Here is a 15,176-nt window from a genome sequence, read left to right on the forward strand (position 1 = left end):
TTGAATTAGTTCTGACTGAACTATTTCAATTACTGGAGTAATCAGTAGGAAGAACTACTGTGTTATGAGTAAACTTAGTACTGGCAAAATTCAGATAAAATGAGAATAGCCAGGAACTGGATTTTATCACAACACAAGTTTAATAAGATTGCTGCCATTCAATGGAAGTGAGTACTCTCTATCCCTCTTCAATTCTGTATACAAAAGATGGAACGCAAATGAAGAAATAGGAGAAATAAACAAGTGAGTCCCAAATAAAAAATAAGCAAGACACAGGAATAACTTACTTAAGTGTACATAATTTAAATATCACTATAAAAACATAACCTGGAAAGCATATTTGCAGCTGTATCCGGATTGGCGAATTCGAACGGTCTCTAGCATTCCAGTGTACCGAAGCTGTCGAAGCACCAAGGCGTCACTGAATCTTAATGGCAGCTAAAATGAAGCAAATGGAAAAAAGATTAACCCAGACGAAGAGAGCTCCAAATTAATGTTTCTCTCATAAGAATGGTTAACTTGCATAAAATTCTTTTTTATGATGGAATTTCATAACATATTTGCTTCTCAGATTTTTAGGAAACACTAAATCAAGCCCATATAAATACCAAAAAGACAGTTAAGTACAGAAATTAGAAGGGCACCTACAGAAAATACAGAACACTGTTTTCATTTAAAAGATTATAGATAGCTCTTTCCTCTACTTACTCTCCTTAAAAAAATGTAAAACCTGGTTTGAAGTGGAGCTAGAAGCTCTGATTTACAGGACATTTTTACCTTTTCAGCATTAGAGCGAATGCATTTTACAAAATAGGGTTCTGCTTGACCAAGTGTCTCCATCAGCTTACTTAAGGAGGCCTGCAATACAGAGCAATGTATTAAGCATTTTCTCCCATTTCAAACTGGCAGGAAATAATTTACAAATACAAACAATAATGTTGGCAATCTATGCTGAAACAATGGTATACACAGAAAGAGCTTTCTTTCTCAAGAGAATTGTGTATACTCCCATACTGATTAAATTAAGGAGAAGGATGGTAGTTTAATCATAGAGCTGATATTTTGGCAACAGTATAAATTGCAGATATATTACAGAATAACATAAGTCTAGAATAAATTTTTCACTTTTCTTCACATTTCATGAAACCATTTATTCAAATTCATGTGTTCCTAAAACAACTTTGAAAATCTCCAGTAGGATATCCACTAGCTAGTAGTCCTCCACTTTCAGTGTTCATGCTAGCGATGTCCCCTCTTTCATTCCTGATACTGATAATTTGTACTTTACCTCTTTTTTTTCCTGATTAATCTAGCTAGAGGTTTATAACTTTTTTTTTATCTTATCAAAGAACCAACTTTTTGGTTTTGTATTTTTCTCTATTATTTTTGTTTTCAATATCACTGATTTCTGTTTTTTATCTTTATCATTTCATTCCATCTGCTTGCTTTGGAATTAGTTATATGTTTTCCTTTTGCTAGTTTCCTAAGAGAGAAGCTTATGTTATTGATTTGAGATCTTTTTCCTTTCATTAAAAGCATTTAATGTTATCAATGAACCTTGGAGCACTGCTTTAGCTACACTGCACAAACTTTGATATTGCACTTTCATTTAAAATATTTTACAAAAAAGATAATAAAAAGAAGTTGAAGTTAAAATATTTTAAAAATCTCTTTGACTCATGTATTATTTAGACGTCTGCATTTTATTTTCCAAATATCTGGGGATTATTATCTTTCCTTTATTGATTTCTGGTTTAAATCCACATTATGGTCAGGTAACATATTTTGTTTTTTAGTATTCTATTTATCTATTGGCTTCTCTGTTATATTTCTTTGTAATATTTTTTAGTGGCTGCTCTACGGATTATAATATGGAAACTTAACTTGTCACAGTCTACTCAGAGTTAGTATTTCATGACTTCAAGTAAAACTTAGAAGCCTTATAACCATATAGATTCCTATTATTACTGTCATATATTATAGCAACATATTTTTTTTTTACTTTAAAGTGCTCTTTTTTTCTCAGAAATGTTTATTGTAGTATAAAATACATAAAATAAAATGCTTAAATCACAAGTATACAGTTTGACAGATTTTCACAAAAGGAACACATTCTTGTATCCAAAGCCCAACTCAATAAACAAAATATTACCAGAACCTTTGAAGCCCCTCTTTACCCCATCCCATTGAATTTAGCAAGTGACTATCCCTAAGTTACCTACCTCCACACCTGAACCAAGGGTAACCATTACCATGACTTCTAAGATGGTAAGTTAGTTTTGCCTGTTCTATGACCTCACATAAAACCCAAGACACACTATGTTCTAGTTTGTATTTGTTGCATATAATTATATTTTGCACATTTTCAGTGCTATATAGTAGTGATCCTTTATATGACTATACCACAACTAAATAACTCACTGAAGATGGAAATTTATTTGTTCCAATTTGGGCTATTATGAGTAAAGTTGCTATGGGCATTCTTCTACATATCCTTCAACTATTTTCCAAATACCTGCATCAGTTTATATTTCAATAGCAGTGTATAAAAGTTCTGGTTGCTCCACATCCCTGCGAACACTTTGTATAATCAGTCTTTTCTTATTCCAGCCATGCAAGCAAATGTGTATTAATTTGCATTTCTCTGATGACTAATAATGTTGGGCAGGTATTTAACAGGCTCATTGGCTTTGTGGATTACAACTTTTGAGATCAGACAAGTTTTGGCTATTCAAGACTTTTGCCCATTTCAATTAGGGTATCCGTCTTTTTAAAAAATTGATTTGTGGTTCTTCATATATTCCATATACAAGGTCTTTTTAAGTATATTTGCTAGTATATTTTCATACCTTGCAGCTTGCCTTTTCATTCTCTTAATAGTGAGATTTTGTTTTTAACAATTTTATTGAAATGTAATTTAAATAATATAAAAACATACCCATTATAGTATATATAGCAATGATCTTTAGTAAGCTGATATAACTGTACAAACATCACTACAAGTGAGATGTAAAAATCTTCCATTGGCCCAAAAATTTCCCTCCTGCCCAATGCAACTAATAACTGCTCCTGCTCACAGCCCTAGGAAACCGCCAATCAGCCTCCTGCTGCTATAAATGAACTATCTTTGCCTTATAATAAGAGGAAAAGATATCTAAAAAGGATTATTTTATCTTTGAAAAAATAATCCTTTTTAGATATCTTTTCCTCTTATTATAAGGCTAATATATAAGTATTATAGAAAACTTAAGACATAGATATATGTTCAAAGAATAAAAGTAAGCTTGACAATTATATAATTGTTATTTGATTTATTATGATCACATTTATTGCCAAATGCCCAGTCACAATAAAAGGAAATGGATTTCTATGTATATAAAACTAAAATAAAACCAGAAAATATCAGCAATCCCATTTAGTTAAATATAAATGGGAGTAGCATGAAGTTTAAAATGTATATAGAAAAAAATACACATTATGTTAACAGTGACTGTATCTGGGCAGTAGGGCTTAAAGGCAGGTTTTATTTATAGTATTGTTTTCTGCTGCCTGTCTCCTCACACTGAAAACAATGAAGTACTCTCTGGGATATCCACCACCCACACATAAAGGGATGAAAAAGAGAGACAGCTGACTTTTCCACCCCTGTTACTTCTCTCCAAAATGACCACTATAATATGGCTTTTAAGTCATATGTATCATCTTCCATTCAGGTATCTTGAAGATGATCTTGACTTTTCAATGTCATTCTGAATGAAATAGAGTCCTCTAAAGAAAGCCTTTTTATAAAAAGGTAAAATAAGAAATAACCTGAAACTGGGCACTGATACTGGGAGGCTTTTTCTTCTTGTGCAAATGAAGAAGAGACTTGGTGATGCGATCCTGTAGCGTCAGTCTTGTCAGGTGCTTTAAAGAATTTACCTCTAGCAAGTGCTAGAAAGAAGCGAGAAAAATCATATTCCTCACATAAATTAATCAAAGAACAGGAAAAACAAAGTTATAATCCAGTTTTCATTATCACCTATGTATAATGACTATGGTGAATATGAGAGATTGGATATTCAACATCCATCCATCTTCCTCCTGTTTTCCTGCAGAAGCTTTCCAACTAAAAAGAAAACTGCATTTCTCAAATTCTCTTGCATCTGGGCTCCAGATGCAATTTAAGCTTATCATTTAAAATCCCACATGTGAAACTAGAAAGATATAACTGAACCAGACTTTGATTACGAGCTTCTGTTTCTTCTGACAAGCAGGCACATCAAAGTACTTTAGCTTTTTTGTGATCCCAAAGTCCAGGTACTACCTTTATGAGTAGAGAGGCAGAGTACAGAGAATTTGTGTTGTCACTGAAACTCTGGGTAAATGCACCTTAGCCCTGGAGCCAATAGTTGTAGCTGCTCCTTTCTGATTCCTGGATCATACTACAGGTAGTGTTTGCCTGGAAGCAGCAGGTAGAATGGTAGTTTCCTACTTTCCTAGCTGATTACAGCAGGAGTCAGTTCTGCACTACACTTAGAAACTCCAAGACTTCTAATGATTTTGTAAGTGCCTCTTTGAATTAAGTCCTTTTCTACTTAAAAATATCCACAGTTGGGGTGCCTCGGTGGCTCAGTGGGTTAAGCCTCTGCCTTCGGCTCGGGTCATGATCCCAGTGTCCTGGGATTGAGCCCCGCATTGGGCTCTCTGCTTGGCGGGGAGCCTGCTTCCCCTTCTCTCTCTGCCTGCCTCTCTGCCTACTTGGATCTCTCTCTCTCTGTGTCAAATAAATAAATAAAATCTTTAAAAAAAAATCCACAGTTACTATTATTATCTGTAACTGCATCCTGATTCACAGAGACAATAAGTTAAATTCAATCCAAAGGCTACACACATAAACCAGAAACATACAGAGAAAAACAAAATAAAACATCAACCCTATCAACCATAATCCCGATATACTAATCTTACAATAATAAGATAGGAGTTATACATAAAGCAACTGAAGAATATAAAATAGGATATTAATGAAGTATTTGGGAGCTTTTGTAGCCATTCACAATTTTTAAAATCATACCATAATTATGGCAGTGAGTCTGGCCATGGAAAGAATGTATCTATACATATGTACAACTATATAAGGTTATTCAAAAAGTACTAAAAATTGTATTGTATGAGAAGCACAGAACTGAGTTAAAAACATGACAAATTTAAGTCTAAAAATATTTATTTTGACAATATAAACACTTAAAAATATAAACCTTCAAGTGGCAACAAGTATAATACATATTTTAACAAATGCAACTAAATAAAATTTTTCCAACAATGACAAATACTTATTATCTATACATAAGAACTATAAAAATTCCTTTAAAAACTCATCCCACAATTATAAATGAACAAAAGACCTGAAACAGCTGATTCTCAAATAAAGCACAAATGACAAATAACATAATGACAATCATTCAACCTGACTTATAATCAAAGAAAAGAACATTTCTTTTGAAGAGATTTTCTGGGGCACCTGGGTGGCTCAGTCGGTTAAACATCTGCTTTCAGCTCAGATTCTGATCTCAGAGAGATCAAGCCGGCCATTGGAGCTCCCTGCTCTGTGGAGAATCTGTGCTTCTCCCTCTCTCCTCCCCCCTCCCCCCAGCTTATTCTTGCTTTCTCACTTTCAAATAAATAAAACCTTTAAAAAAAAAAAAAAACAGATTTTCTGAAAAAAAGAACAGAATTTCTGCATATCAGATTGGCAACATAACAAAGACTAACAAAACCTAGTATTTGCAAAATTGTGAACAAATAAACATAATTATGCACTGTTCTTAGGAATGTAAATCAGTATAACTTTCCCGATAAACAATTTCACTTATAGGTATTTATTTAAGGAGATTATCAAAGAAGATCTGAAAGTTATTTCTGACAATGTACTTCAAAAAACAGTGAAAAACAAGAGATATATAATTATATAGAATTATTTTCATAAAGTCTGCTTTAGCCATACAACTAAATACTACACGGTTCATAAACATACTGTAACCTGAATTTACTGACACGGAAAACTATTTGCAACTACTCTGACAAAATACCATATAATTAGGAACAACACAAGGATATCCACTGCTTTCCTCTTGTCATTTTTATTCAACATAGTACTGGAAGTCCTAGCCCCAGCAGTCAGACAACAAAAACAAAAATGTAAGAGGCAGCCATGTTGATAAAGAGGAAGTTAAACTGATACTGTTAGCAAATGACATAATATTATACATAAAAAACTCTAAAGACTGACACAAAACTATTAGAAATAATAAACGAATGCAGTGGTTACAGAATACAAAATTAATATCAAAAATCTGTTGTTTCTATACACTAATAATGAATAGCAGAAAGAGAAATTAAGAAAACAGTTCCATTTGCAATTGCACCAAATAGATTAAAATACCTTTGAATAAACTTAATCAAGAGGGTTAAAGACCTGTACTATGAAAACTAAAATACACTGATGAAAGAAACTAAAGATGACAAATGAATGGAAACATATTCCATGCTCAAGACTTGGAAGAGTTAATATTTGTTAGAATGCCCATACTACCCAAAGCAATCTATAGATTCAATGCAATCCCTATCAAAATACCAAAAGCATTTTTCACATAAGTAGGAAAATAATCTTACAATTGGTAAGGAACCACAAAAGACCCTGAATAGCCAAAGCAACTTGGAAAATGAAGAACAAAACTGGAGGTATCAAAATCCCAGATTTCAAGATATACTACACCAAGCTGTATTAATCGAAACTATGGTACTGGCACCAAAACAGACATAAAGTCAATATAACAGAATACAGAGCCCAGAAATAAACCCACGCTTACATGATCAATCTGTGACAAAGAAGACAAGAATATACAATGCGGAAAGAACGCTTCAATAAAAGGTATTGGGAAAATTGAACAGCTACATGCAAAAGAGTGAAACTGGACCACTTTCTCACACCATACTCAAAAGTAAACTCAAATTTGGATTAAAGGCCTAAATGTGAGACCCAAAACCATAAAAACCCTAGAAAAAAACATAAGCAGTAATCCCTCTGAACACCAGCCTTAGCAACATTTTTCTAGATATGTCTCCTTAGGTAAGGGAAACAAAAGCAAAAATAAATACTAGAACTACATCAAAATAAAAAGCCTTTGCACAGTAAAGGAAACCATCAACCAAATGAAAAGGCAACAAAATAAATGGGAGAAGATATCTGCAAATGATATAACCAAGAAGGGGTTAATAAAAATGAAGCAAGTAAGAAATGGGCATAGAACCAAAGAGACATTTTCCAAAGAAGACATATAGATGGTCAATAGACACAGGAAGAAATGCTCAAAAGCACTCATTATCAAGGAAATACAAATCAAAGCCACAAGAGATAGCACCTTATACCTATCAGAATGGCTAGCATCAGAAAGACAAGAAATAACAAGTGTTAGTGAGTATGTGGAGAAAAGGAAACCCTCATGCACTATTGGTGGAACCTAAATAGGTACAGCCACTATGAAAAATAGTATGCAGGTTCCTCAAAAAATTAAAAATAGAAATACCGTATGATTCAATAATTCCACTACTCAGTATTTACCCAAAGAAAACGAAAACACTAATTCAGACATATACACACCCCTATGTTTATTGCAACATTATTTACAAAAGCCAAGATATGGAAGCAATCCAACAGACACTCAACAAATGAATGGATGAAGAAGAGGTAAGGTATATGTATTGAAACACACACATATACACAATAGGGCTATTACTCAGCCATAAAAAAGAATGAGATCTAGGCATCTGTCACAACTTGGATAGATCAAGAGGGTATTATGCTAAGAGAAGTAAGACAGAGAAAGACAAATACCATATGATTTCACTTAGATGTGAAATCCAGAAAACAAAATGAATGAACAGACTCATACAGAAAAAAAAAAAAAAAAGTGATTGTTTCCAGAGGGAAGGGGTGAAATAGAGGGGATTAAGAAATACAAACTTCTAGTTATAAAATAAAAAAGTGACATAGATGAAAAGTACAGCATAGGGAATATAGCCAGTAACATTATAATAACGTTGTTGGTGACAGGTGGTGAACACTGAGTAACAAAGAGAATCAATGAATCAACATGTTGTAAACTGAAACTAGTACAACACTGTATATAAATTATACGTCAATAAAAATAAATAGAGAAATAGAAGAGATTCCTGTGACTGATAACTGAATAGAATTCTTTATTTCAGGTGTAGCCAACATGAATATTTTTAAACCATATGAAGTTTAAAGAGAAGTTATTCATTTGAGGAGAGTAAAAAGAATGGTAGAAATAGCTAGACCCAGTGGTGGCATTCAAAATACTAAAAGGCCAATTTCAGAAAGAGCCCAAATGTCCATCAACTGATGAATGGATAAAGAAAATGCGATATATATATATATATATATATGTAGTGTGATATATTACTCAGCCATCAGAAAGATTAAAATCTTGCCATATGCAACAACATGGATAGAGCTAGAATGAAGTAAGTCAGAGAAAGACAAATACCATACAATTTCACTCATGTGTAATTTAAGAAACAAAACGGTGTAGGGGAAGAAGAAAAAGGAGGGGGAGGCAAACCATAAGAAACTATTAACTATAGAGAACAAACTGAGGATTGATGGAGGGAGTTGAGTGGAGTATAGGTATTAAGGAGGGCACTTGTGATAAGCACTGGGTGTTCTATATAAGAGATGAATCCCTAATTTCTACCCCTGAAACCAATATTACACTGCATGTTAACTAACTAGAATTTAAATAAAAACTTGAAACAAAAACAAAAGACTAAAGAGACAGTGAAGGAAAAAGAGACACAAATGAAAAGATAAGATGTTTGATGATAAAGCGGTATCCTTTTTCTTTACATAAAATCTTTTCATGACAGGAGTATAATTACAAACCACGTAACATAAATTTTCTTTGTGCTTCATGGTTTAAAACAGTATCTGCTGGGCACCTGGGTGGCTCAGTTGGTTGAGCGTCTGCCTTCAGCTCAGGTCATGGTCCTGGGTCCTGGGATTGAGTCCTGCATTAGGCTACTGATTCTCCCTCTGACCCTCCCCCCTCTCATGCTCTCTTTCATTCTCTCTCTCAAATAAATAAATAAAAATCTTAAAAAAAAAAAATATCTACCACTACCAGAAACCACATAAGCAGTGCATTACATTTTCTTTGGAAACCTAAGAGGCTTTAAGTAGAAGAAATAATAACCTCATATTTTTTTGTTTGTTTGTTTTTTAAACTAGAGAATCATGAGAATAAACAGTTCTTTCTTAGTTTTGTTTTTAAAATTCGGAATTCATCAAAAAAGGTGACAAGTGACAGATTTCCTTCTTTGGGATGGTACAAGAGAAAGAAAGAGATTTTTCTTCCTTTAGTAAACTTAATACTTTTGGAATGCCATCCAAAAATCTACTATGTAGCTCATGGTAGGAAAATTAAAGCCATGGGCCAAATTTTATCCACTGTTTTTATATGGTTGAAAAAAACACTAAAATAATATTTAAGGACATGTGATAAATTATGTGAAATTCAAATTTCAATGTCCAAAAATAAAGATTTACTGGAATATAGTCACATTTACTCAGTTACATATTGTCTATAGCTGCATTTGTGCTACAATAGCACAGTTAAGTAGTTAACAAAGACTAGAGTTCTGTGAGCTTATCTGGACCTTTACAGAAAAACTTGGCTGACTAGTGCTAAAGGATAATAAGTAAGATAAGTACTAATTAGAAATTATTTAAAATCAGGTAAAATTCAAAATTTGACCTTAACCTGGCTTAAGGATACAAGAAAAGGTGTAAAGGTACAATTACTCAACGAAAATTAATATTTATAATTCAGATGCTTTCAAACACTAGAATATGAGATATATCACAAATATTTACCTGAACCACTAAACCTAGCCATTCCCTAACATCCAGTGTTATTTCTAAAATGGATCTAACTAATTACACAAAATTAATCCCTATCTTGGGTACAATTAAGGTATTGCTTATGTTTGATTATTTATAAAGACTGTTTGCATGAGGAATAAAAAATTAAATAGGGTGTAAGGCACAAAGAGAAAAAAGTTTTTCATAATACTCACCTTTGGAAGGCCAGGCTTGGACTTGAAATTTTTGTTTCTCCTATACAGACAAATCATTACATTTGAAAAATAAGAAACTATTAGAAAAAATGACTGTACATATGAATAATTTCCAGCCTCTACTAAAATAATATATTATATATCCATTTCCAAGATATAGATCCTTTATATGAACACACTGAATGATTCAACTAAGCAGCACCTTTGGTAATGAAAAATAAGCAAGGAAAAGAGAACAAGAAAAGAAATGCCTGCTCTGTGATACTGGTATAAACAGATTTAAGCCTGATAATCAGTAATGTAATGTTGTACATTCAAAACTAAAATTGTCTTCTTTTGGACATTAATAAAGTTCCATTTTCTTATATCTATAGAGACTTTGCTTCTGTCATTTTAAGCCTTTATTTATTTATTTATTTTTTGAAGAATATATGTATTATTTATTTATTTGACAGACAGAGATCACAAGTAGGCAGAGAGGCAGGTAGAGAGAGAGAGGAGGAAGCAGGCTCCCTGCTGAGCAGAGAGCCCGATGTGGGGCTCCATCCCAGGACCCTGGGATCATGACTAGAGCTGAAGGCAGAGGCTTTAACTCACTGAGCCACCCAGGAGCCCCCATTTTAAGACTTTAAATAGATGCCTAATTTCATGGATTTTTACAATATACTTATTTAAAAAAACTTATGACTTTCCCCTTTTAGAAATCAAAAATTCTTGGAACGCCTCAGTGGCTCAGCTGGTTAAGTGTCTGCCTCAGGTCATGATTCCAAGGTCCTGGGATCAGGCCCACATCGGGCTCCCTGCTCAATCTGCTTCTCTCTCTGCCTGCCACTCCCACTGCTTGTGCAATATCTAACAAATAAGTAAAATCTTTTTAAAAAATTAAAAATTCTCTTTTTTCCTTGTTTATAATTCAATATTATATTTACATCAAGATTTTTTAACAGATAAAGAAAAGAAAAGAAATAATGCCCAAGGCTTATGAACATGAAATGGGGAGTCAGAAAGGTCTGAGCTTGAATCTAAACTCTACCTAAATCTAAATCCCACTTGGGTAGAACTTTTAACTTCTCTAAGTCTCAGTTTCATCAATGTGATAATGTAAAATAGTGTAGAATGTAATAATGTAAAATGAGGATGATAATACCACCAACCTCTTAAAATTGCTGTGAGGATTAAATGAGTTAATTTACAGGTCTATAGTATAGCAAGACTTAAACTGATAGCACTGATAAGCATTAACTTAGGGATTAAAGAATCCAATTTAGTCATACATCTAGCTAGCTAGTGGCCCAAAAATAGTGTCTGAAATATGTGGATACAGGGAGCTAATAATTTTTTACTGGTCCACCCTGCATAGTTATATTTATGTCTTCAAACCAGTCCTATACTCAGGTAATGAGGAATGGCAGGCTGGATAAAGGTAATGTATCACTATACATGCTCCCAGTCACCATTTTTTTTCATGGTTCTTTCTAGTTTATTGTTTGGTAGAAAGACAGGCTCTTGAATGTTATACAAACATCTCACAAAGTGCTTCTTCTAAGTTACAAAAAGTCAAAGCCAATTTTTTTTGAGATGGGGCCCTAAATCTGACATTCAAGTCACCATAATAGAAACAGGGGCTGTTGTACCTAACATTCTGGAAGGCCCAGTCACCATTTTATATGGGATTTTACTGCCCAGTTTCTTAGAACTGTCCAAATTAAAGGACATTTGTGGTTCAAGACTGGGAATCCTAAAAGGAGCTAAAAGTTTTTTTCTCTATTTGGAGGTAGGGTCTGTCAAAGAATAATCATCATCTCTACGAGTATATCCAACCATGATTCTCCTAGTGAGATGAAAACAAACAAACCACCCACCAGCTTCTTAATGCATGAAATTCACGGCTTTAAATACAACTTTTGATTCATTTGTTTTGCTCAAAATTCTACTCATGAAAATGATTCACCATTATCCCTCTTATTTTTCAGCCAGAAATTATAAACTAATCATAAAAAGCAATCCACATTTCTGATCAATACTAACATGAGAATTCCATGGGCTCTCTCCAAGAGTTTGCTGCTAGCTGAATTAGCAAATATCCCATCCTTATCAAGCAAAGAGGTGCTACTCGATAGTCTGCTCTGACGAATCCCAGTTCTGCCATTCCATGCAATATCAAATGTATCTCTGTAAAAATCAAATAAGTACAATTTGCTTTAGTTAACTGAGACATATCTAACATTCTCCAAATTGCTTAAATAAGTAAAACCTGAAACTTTAAACAACTAAAGACAAAATTTAGGAAAAAGCTAAACCAGCATAAAATTATATTACAACAGAGATTACCAATCAATTTGAACTAATCTTTTCTACGGATTCTGGTACATTCAAATACAAATGTATACGTAGATGAGCATATAATATAGCTAAAATCTTTGAATCTATTAAATTATTTACAATCAGTAAGTAATAAAAGGTATTATACATAATGTGATGTTTTTGTCTTTGTTAGATTTTAGAACTTCCAAAAACTACTGAAGGAATCTACAAACCTAATAGGCTGCTCCATTCTATGGAATATTTAATTTCTTTCTGGGAGGTCACACACTCATTCACTAGTATCTACCAAGGTTACTAAGCATCTTCTATGGGCTGAGCACTATTCTAGCTGCTGGAGATAGAGGAGTGAACAAAACAGATAAAATTATCAGTGATTAATATATGAAGAATTAATAGGGGCTTTCCAGGTAAAATATCAAATTGGCCACATATTTGGATTCCTCCAGAAACCTGTGAACATTTAATACAATAATTTTTAAGGGAATAAACACCTAATAATAAAAAATATATATAATAAGGGACAACAGTAACAGAGTTTTGAAATATGGAAAGCAAATATGGAAAGCAACCTTCTTTTTTCTTTTTTTTTTCTTTTTTAAGATTTTGTCAGAGAGAGAGCTCAAGTAGAGGGAGAATCAGGCTTCCCACCAAGCAAGGAGCCCAATTTAGGACTCAATCCCAGCACCATGGGATCATGACCTGAGCGGAAGGCAGACCCTTCACCAACTGAGCCACCCAGAGGTTCCTATAGAAAGCAATCTTAAACTGGCTGTGGAAGAAGACTGAGAAGCCCCCATATTTACAAAACTCCCAAAGACTCTAGGGCTGCTGGCACCAGGTACCTGTGGAAGTGGTGGAAATGTGGGTTAAGAACAAGAGCACTAGTTGAAAGTCAGTTTAAAAGCAGTTAGAACTCCATGCAGCCTGATAACCATTCCTCCTTTATCTAAGCAAGAGGATGAAAGAGAAAGTCCAAGGGCTACACAGCACCAGGCACAACTGGGGTAATTATACTTTACAAAAGTCAAAAAAATACTGAAGATAGGGACTCATGGGTGGCTTAGTTGGTTAAGTGTCTGCCTTTGGCTCAGATCATGATCCCAGGGTTCTGGGATCGAGTCCCACATCAGGTTCCCTGCTCAGTGGGGAGTCTGCTTCTGCCTCTTTCTGCTGCTCCCCCTGCTTGTGCTCTGTTTCTGTCTCTCTCTCTCTCTCTCTCTCTGACAAATAAATAAATAAAATCTTTTAAAAAAGAAAATACTGAAAATAGATTGCCAGTCCTCTTACCCTACTGGCTCCAGAATGCTGGCAGCTGGGACTATCTGCTCCAAAAAGAAAATTAAAATAAACTTTTGTGTGGAATCTGACCAGTCTAAGAGGAAAGACCCAAAGATATACTGGTATGTTCCAGACATTAGACATTAGACACCCAATTAATCAGATTCCAATTAGCTTTTTAGTGTTTCTGTATGAATATACAGTTGACCACAGTTCACTAGACATCAGAGGAAAGCCCCTAGCATGAAACAGAGACAAAAACAATCATGACATAAACAACTTGAAGTATAAAAAGATTTTTTAAAGCTATCAGTAATATTTCTAGAAGAAAAAAATATTACATCTATAAAGATACTATGAAAAATTTAAAAATTGAGAAAACAGAGAAATGAAAATCTCCAAAAAATTAAAAATGTAACACCAATGAAAATGCAGAATATATCCCCTCATTCAAAAATATTTATTGAGCACCAACTAGTACCAATTTTTTTCTAGCATCTTCAAATTACTTAAATTCAAATAAAAGAAAAAAAAAACCAACAAACACATAAGAAATAATTGTATGTCGAATAATAGGTGCTAAGGAGCAATTTTAAACATAGAAGAAGAATAATGCCAGGATGCTAGACTTTAATAGGGAAGTCAGGAGAGGCCCCATGAGTCAGACTCCATTTAAACAGAGATGTGAAGGAGATAAAAAAGCAAATCAAGCAGTTATCTGGAAAAAGAGCACTCTACTCAGAGAGAAGAGCAAACACACAGTTTAGGAGGCAGGAATCTTGTTGATGAATGAGATATATTAAATAAATCAGTTGGGACGCCTGGGTGGCTCAGTCGGTCAAGTGTCTGCTTTCAGCTCAGGTCATGATCCTGGAGTCCTGGGATGGAGTCCCACATCAGGCTCCCTACTCAGCAGGGAGTCTGCTTCTTGCTCTGCCTGCTGTTCTTTCTCTTTGACAAATAAATAATAAATCAGGAAGGCTGGAATGGGGTAAACAGAGGAAAAATGGTACACCAAGTCAGAGACAGAGGAGGAAGTCATGTTACTTACCTATACCCTCTAGGAAATGATAGAATTTTTGACCTTTTTTTTTTTTTAAAGATTTTATTTATTTATTTGAGAGAGAGAGAGAGAGAGCATGAGCAGCTGGGGGTAGGGAGGAGAGAAGGAGAGGGAGGAGCAGACTCTCTACCGAGCAAGGTGCCAACACACCTGACACAGGGCTCCATCCCAGGATCCCCGGATCATGACCCAAGCCAAAGTCAGATGCCTAACCCACTGAGCCACCCAGGCACCCCAGAATTTTTGGCTTTTAATGGGAATGAGAAAGAATGACAAAGAACTTTTAGGAAAACACTAACATGATTCAGCATTTTTAAAAAGATTTTATTTGACAGAGAGTGAGAGATCACAAGTAGGCAGAGAGGCAGGC

The 15,176-nt window shown here is 34.2% G+C and overlaps 1 protein-coding gene across 12 annotated transcripts in view; it reads right to left on the reverse strand.

Annotated features, from left to right (window-relative positions):
• MYO9A (myosin IXA) overlaps nucleotides 1-15,176 on the reverse strand; it is a 305,854-nt gene that overhangs the window by 109,520 nt on the left and 181,158 nt on the right. For all 12 annotated transcript variants that reach the window (XM_032864954.1, XM_032864953.1, XM_032864959.1 and 9 more), the window contains 5 exons: nucleotides 12,169-12,312; nucleotides 10,141-10,180; nucleotides 3,811-3,933; nucleotides 778-858; nucleotides 328-438 (listed from right to left, as the gene is read on the reverse strand). In XM_032864954.1, coding sequence (XP_032720845.1) covers nucleotides 328-438; nucleotides 778-858; nucleotides 3,811-3,933; nucleotides 10,141-10,180; nucleotides 12,169-12,312 — 499 coding nt within the window. The remainder of the gene's footprint in view (nucleotides 1-327; nucleotides 439-777; nucleotides 859-3,810; nucleotides 3,934-10,140; nucleotides 10,181-12,168; nucleotides 12,313-15,176) is intronic.

The sequence above is a fragment of the Lontra canadensis genome, unplaced genomic scaffold (genome assembly GCF_010015895.1).
Source record: "Lontra canadensis isolate GAN:19392208 unplaced genomic scaffold, GSC_riverotter_1.0 scaffold28, whole genome shotgun sequence".
Classification (NCBI taxonomy): Eukaryota; Metazoa; Chordata; class Mammalia; order Carnivora; family Mustelidae; genus Lontra; species Lontra canadensis.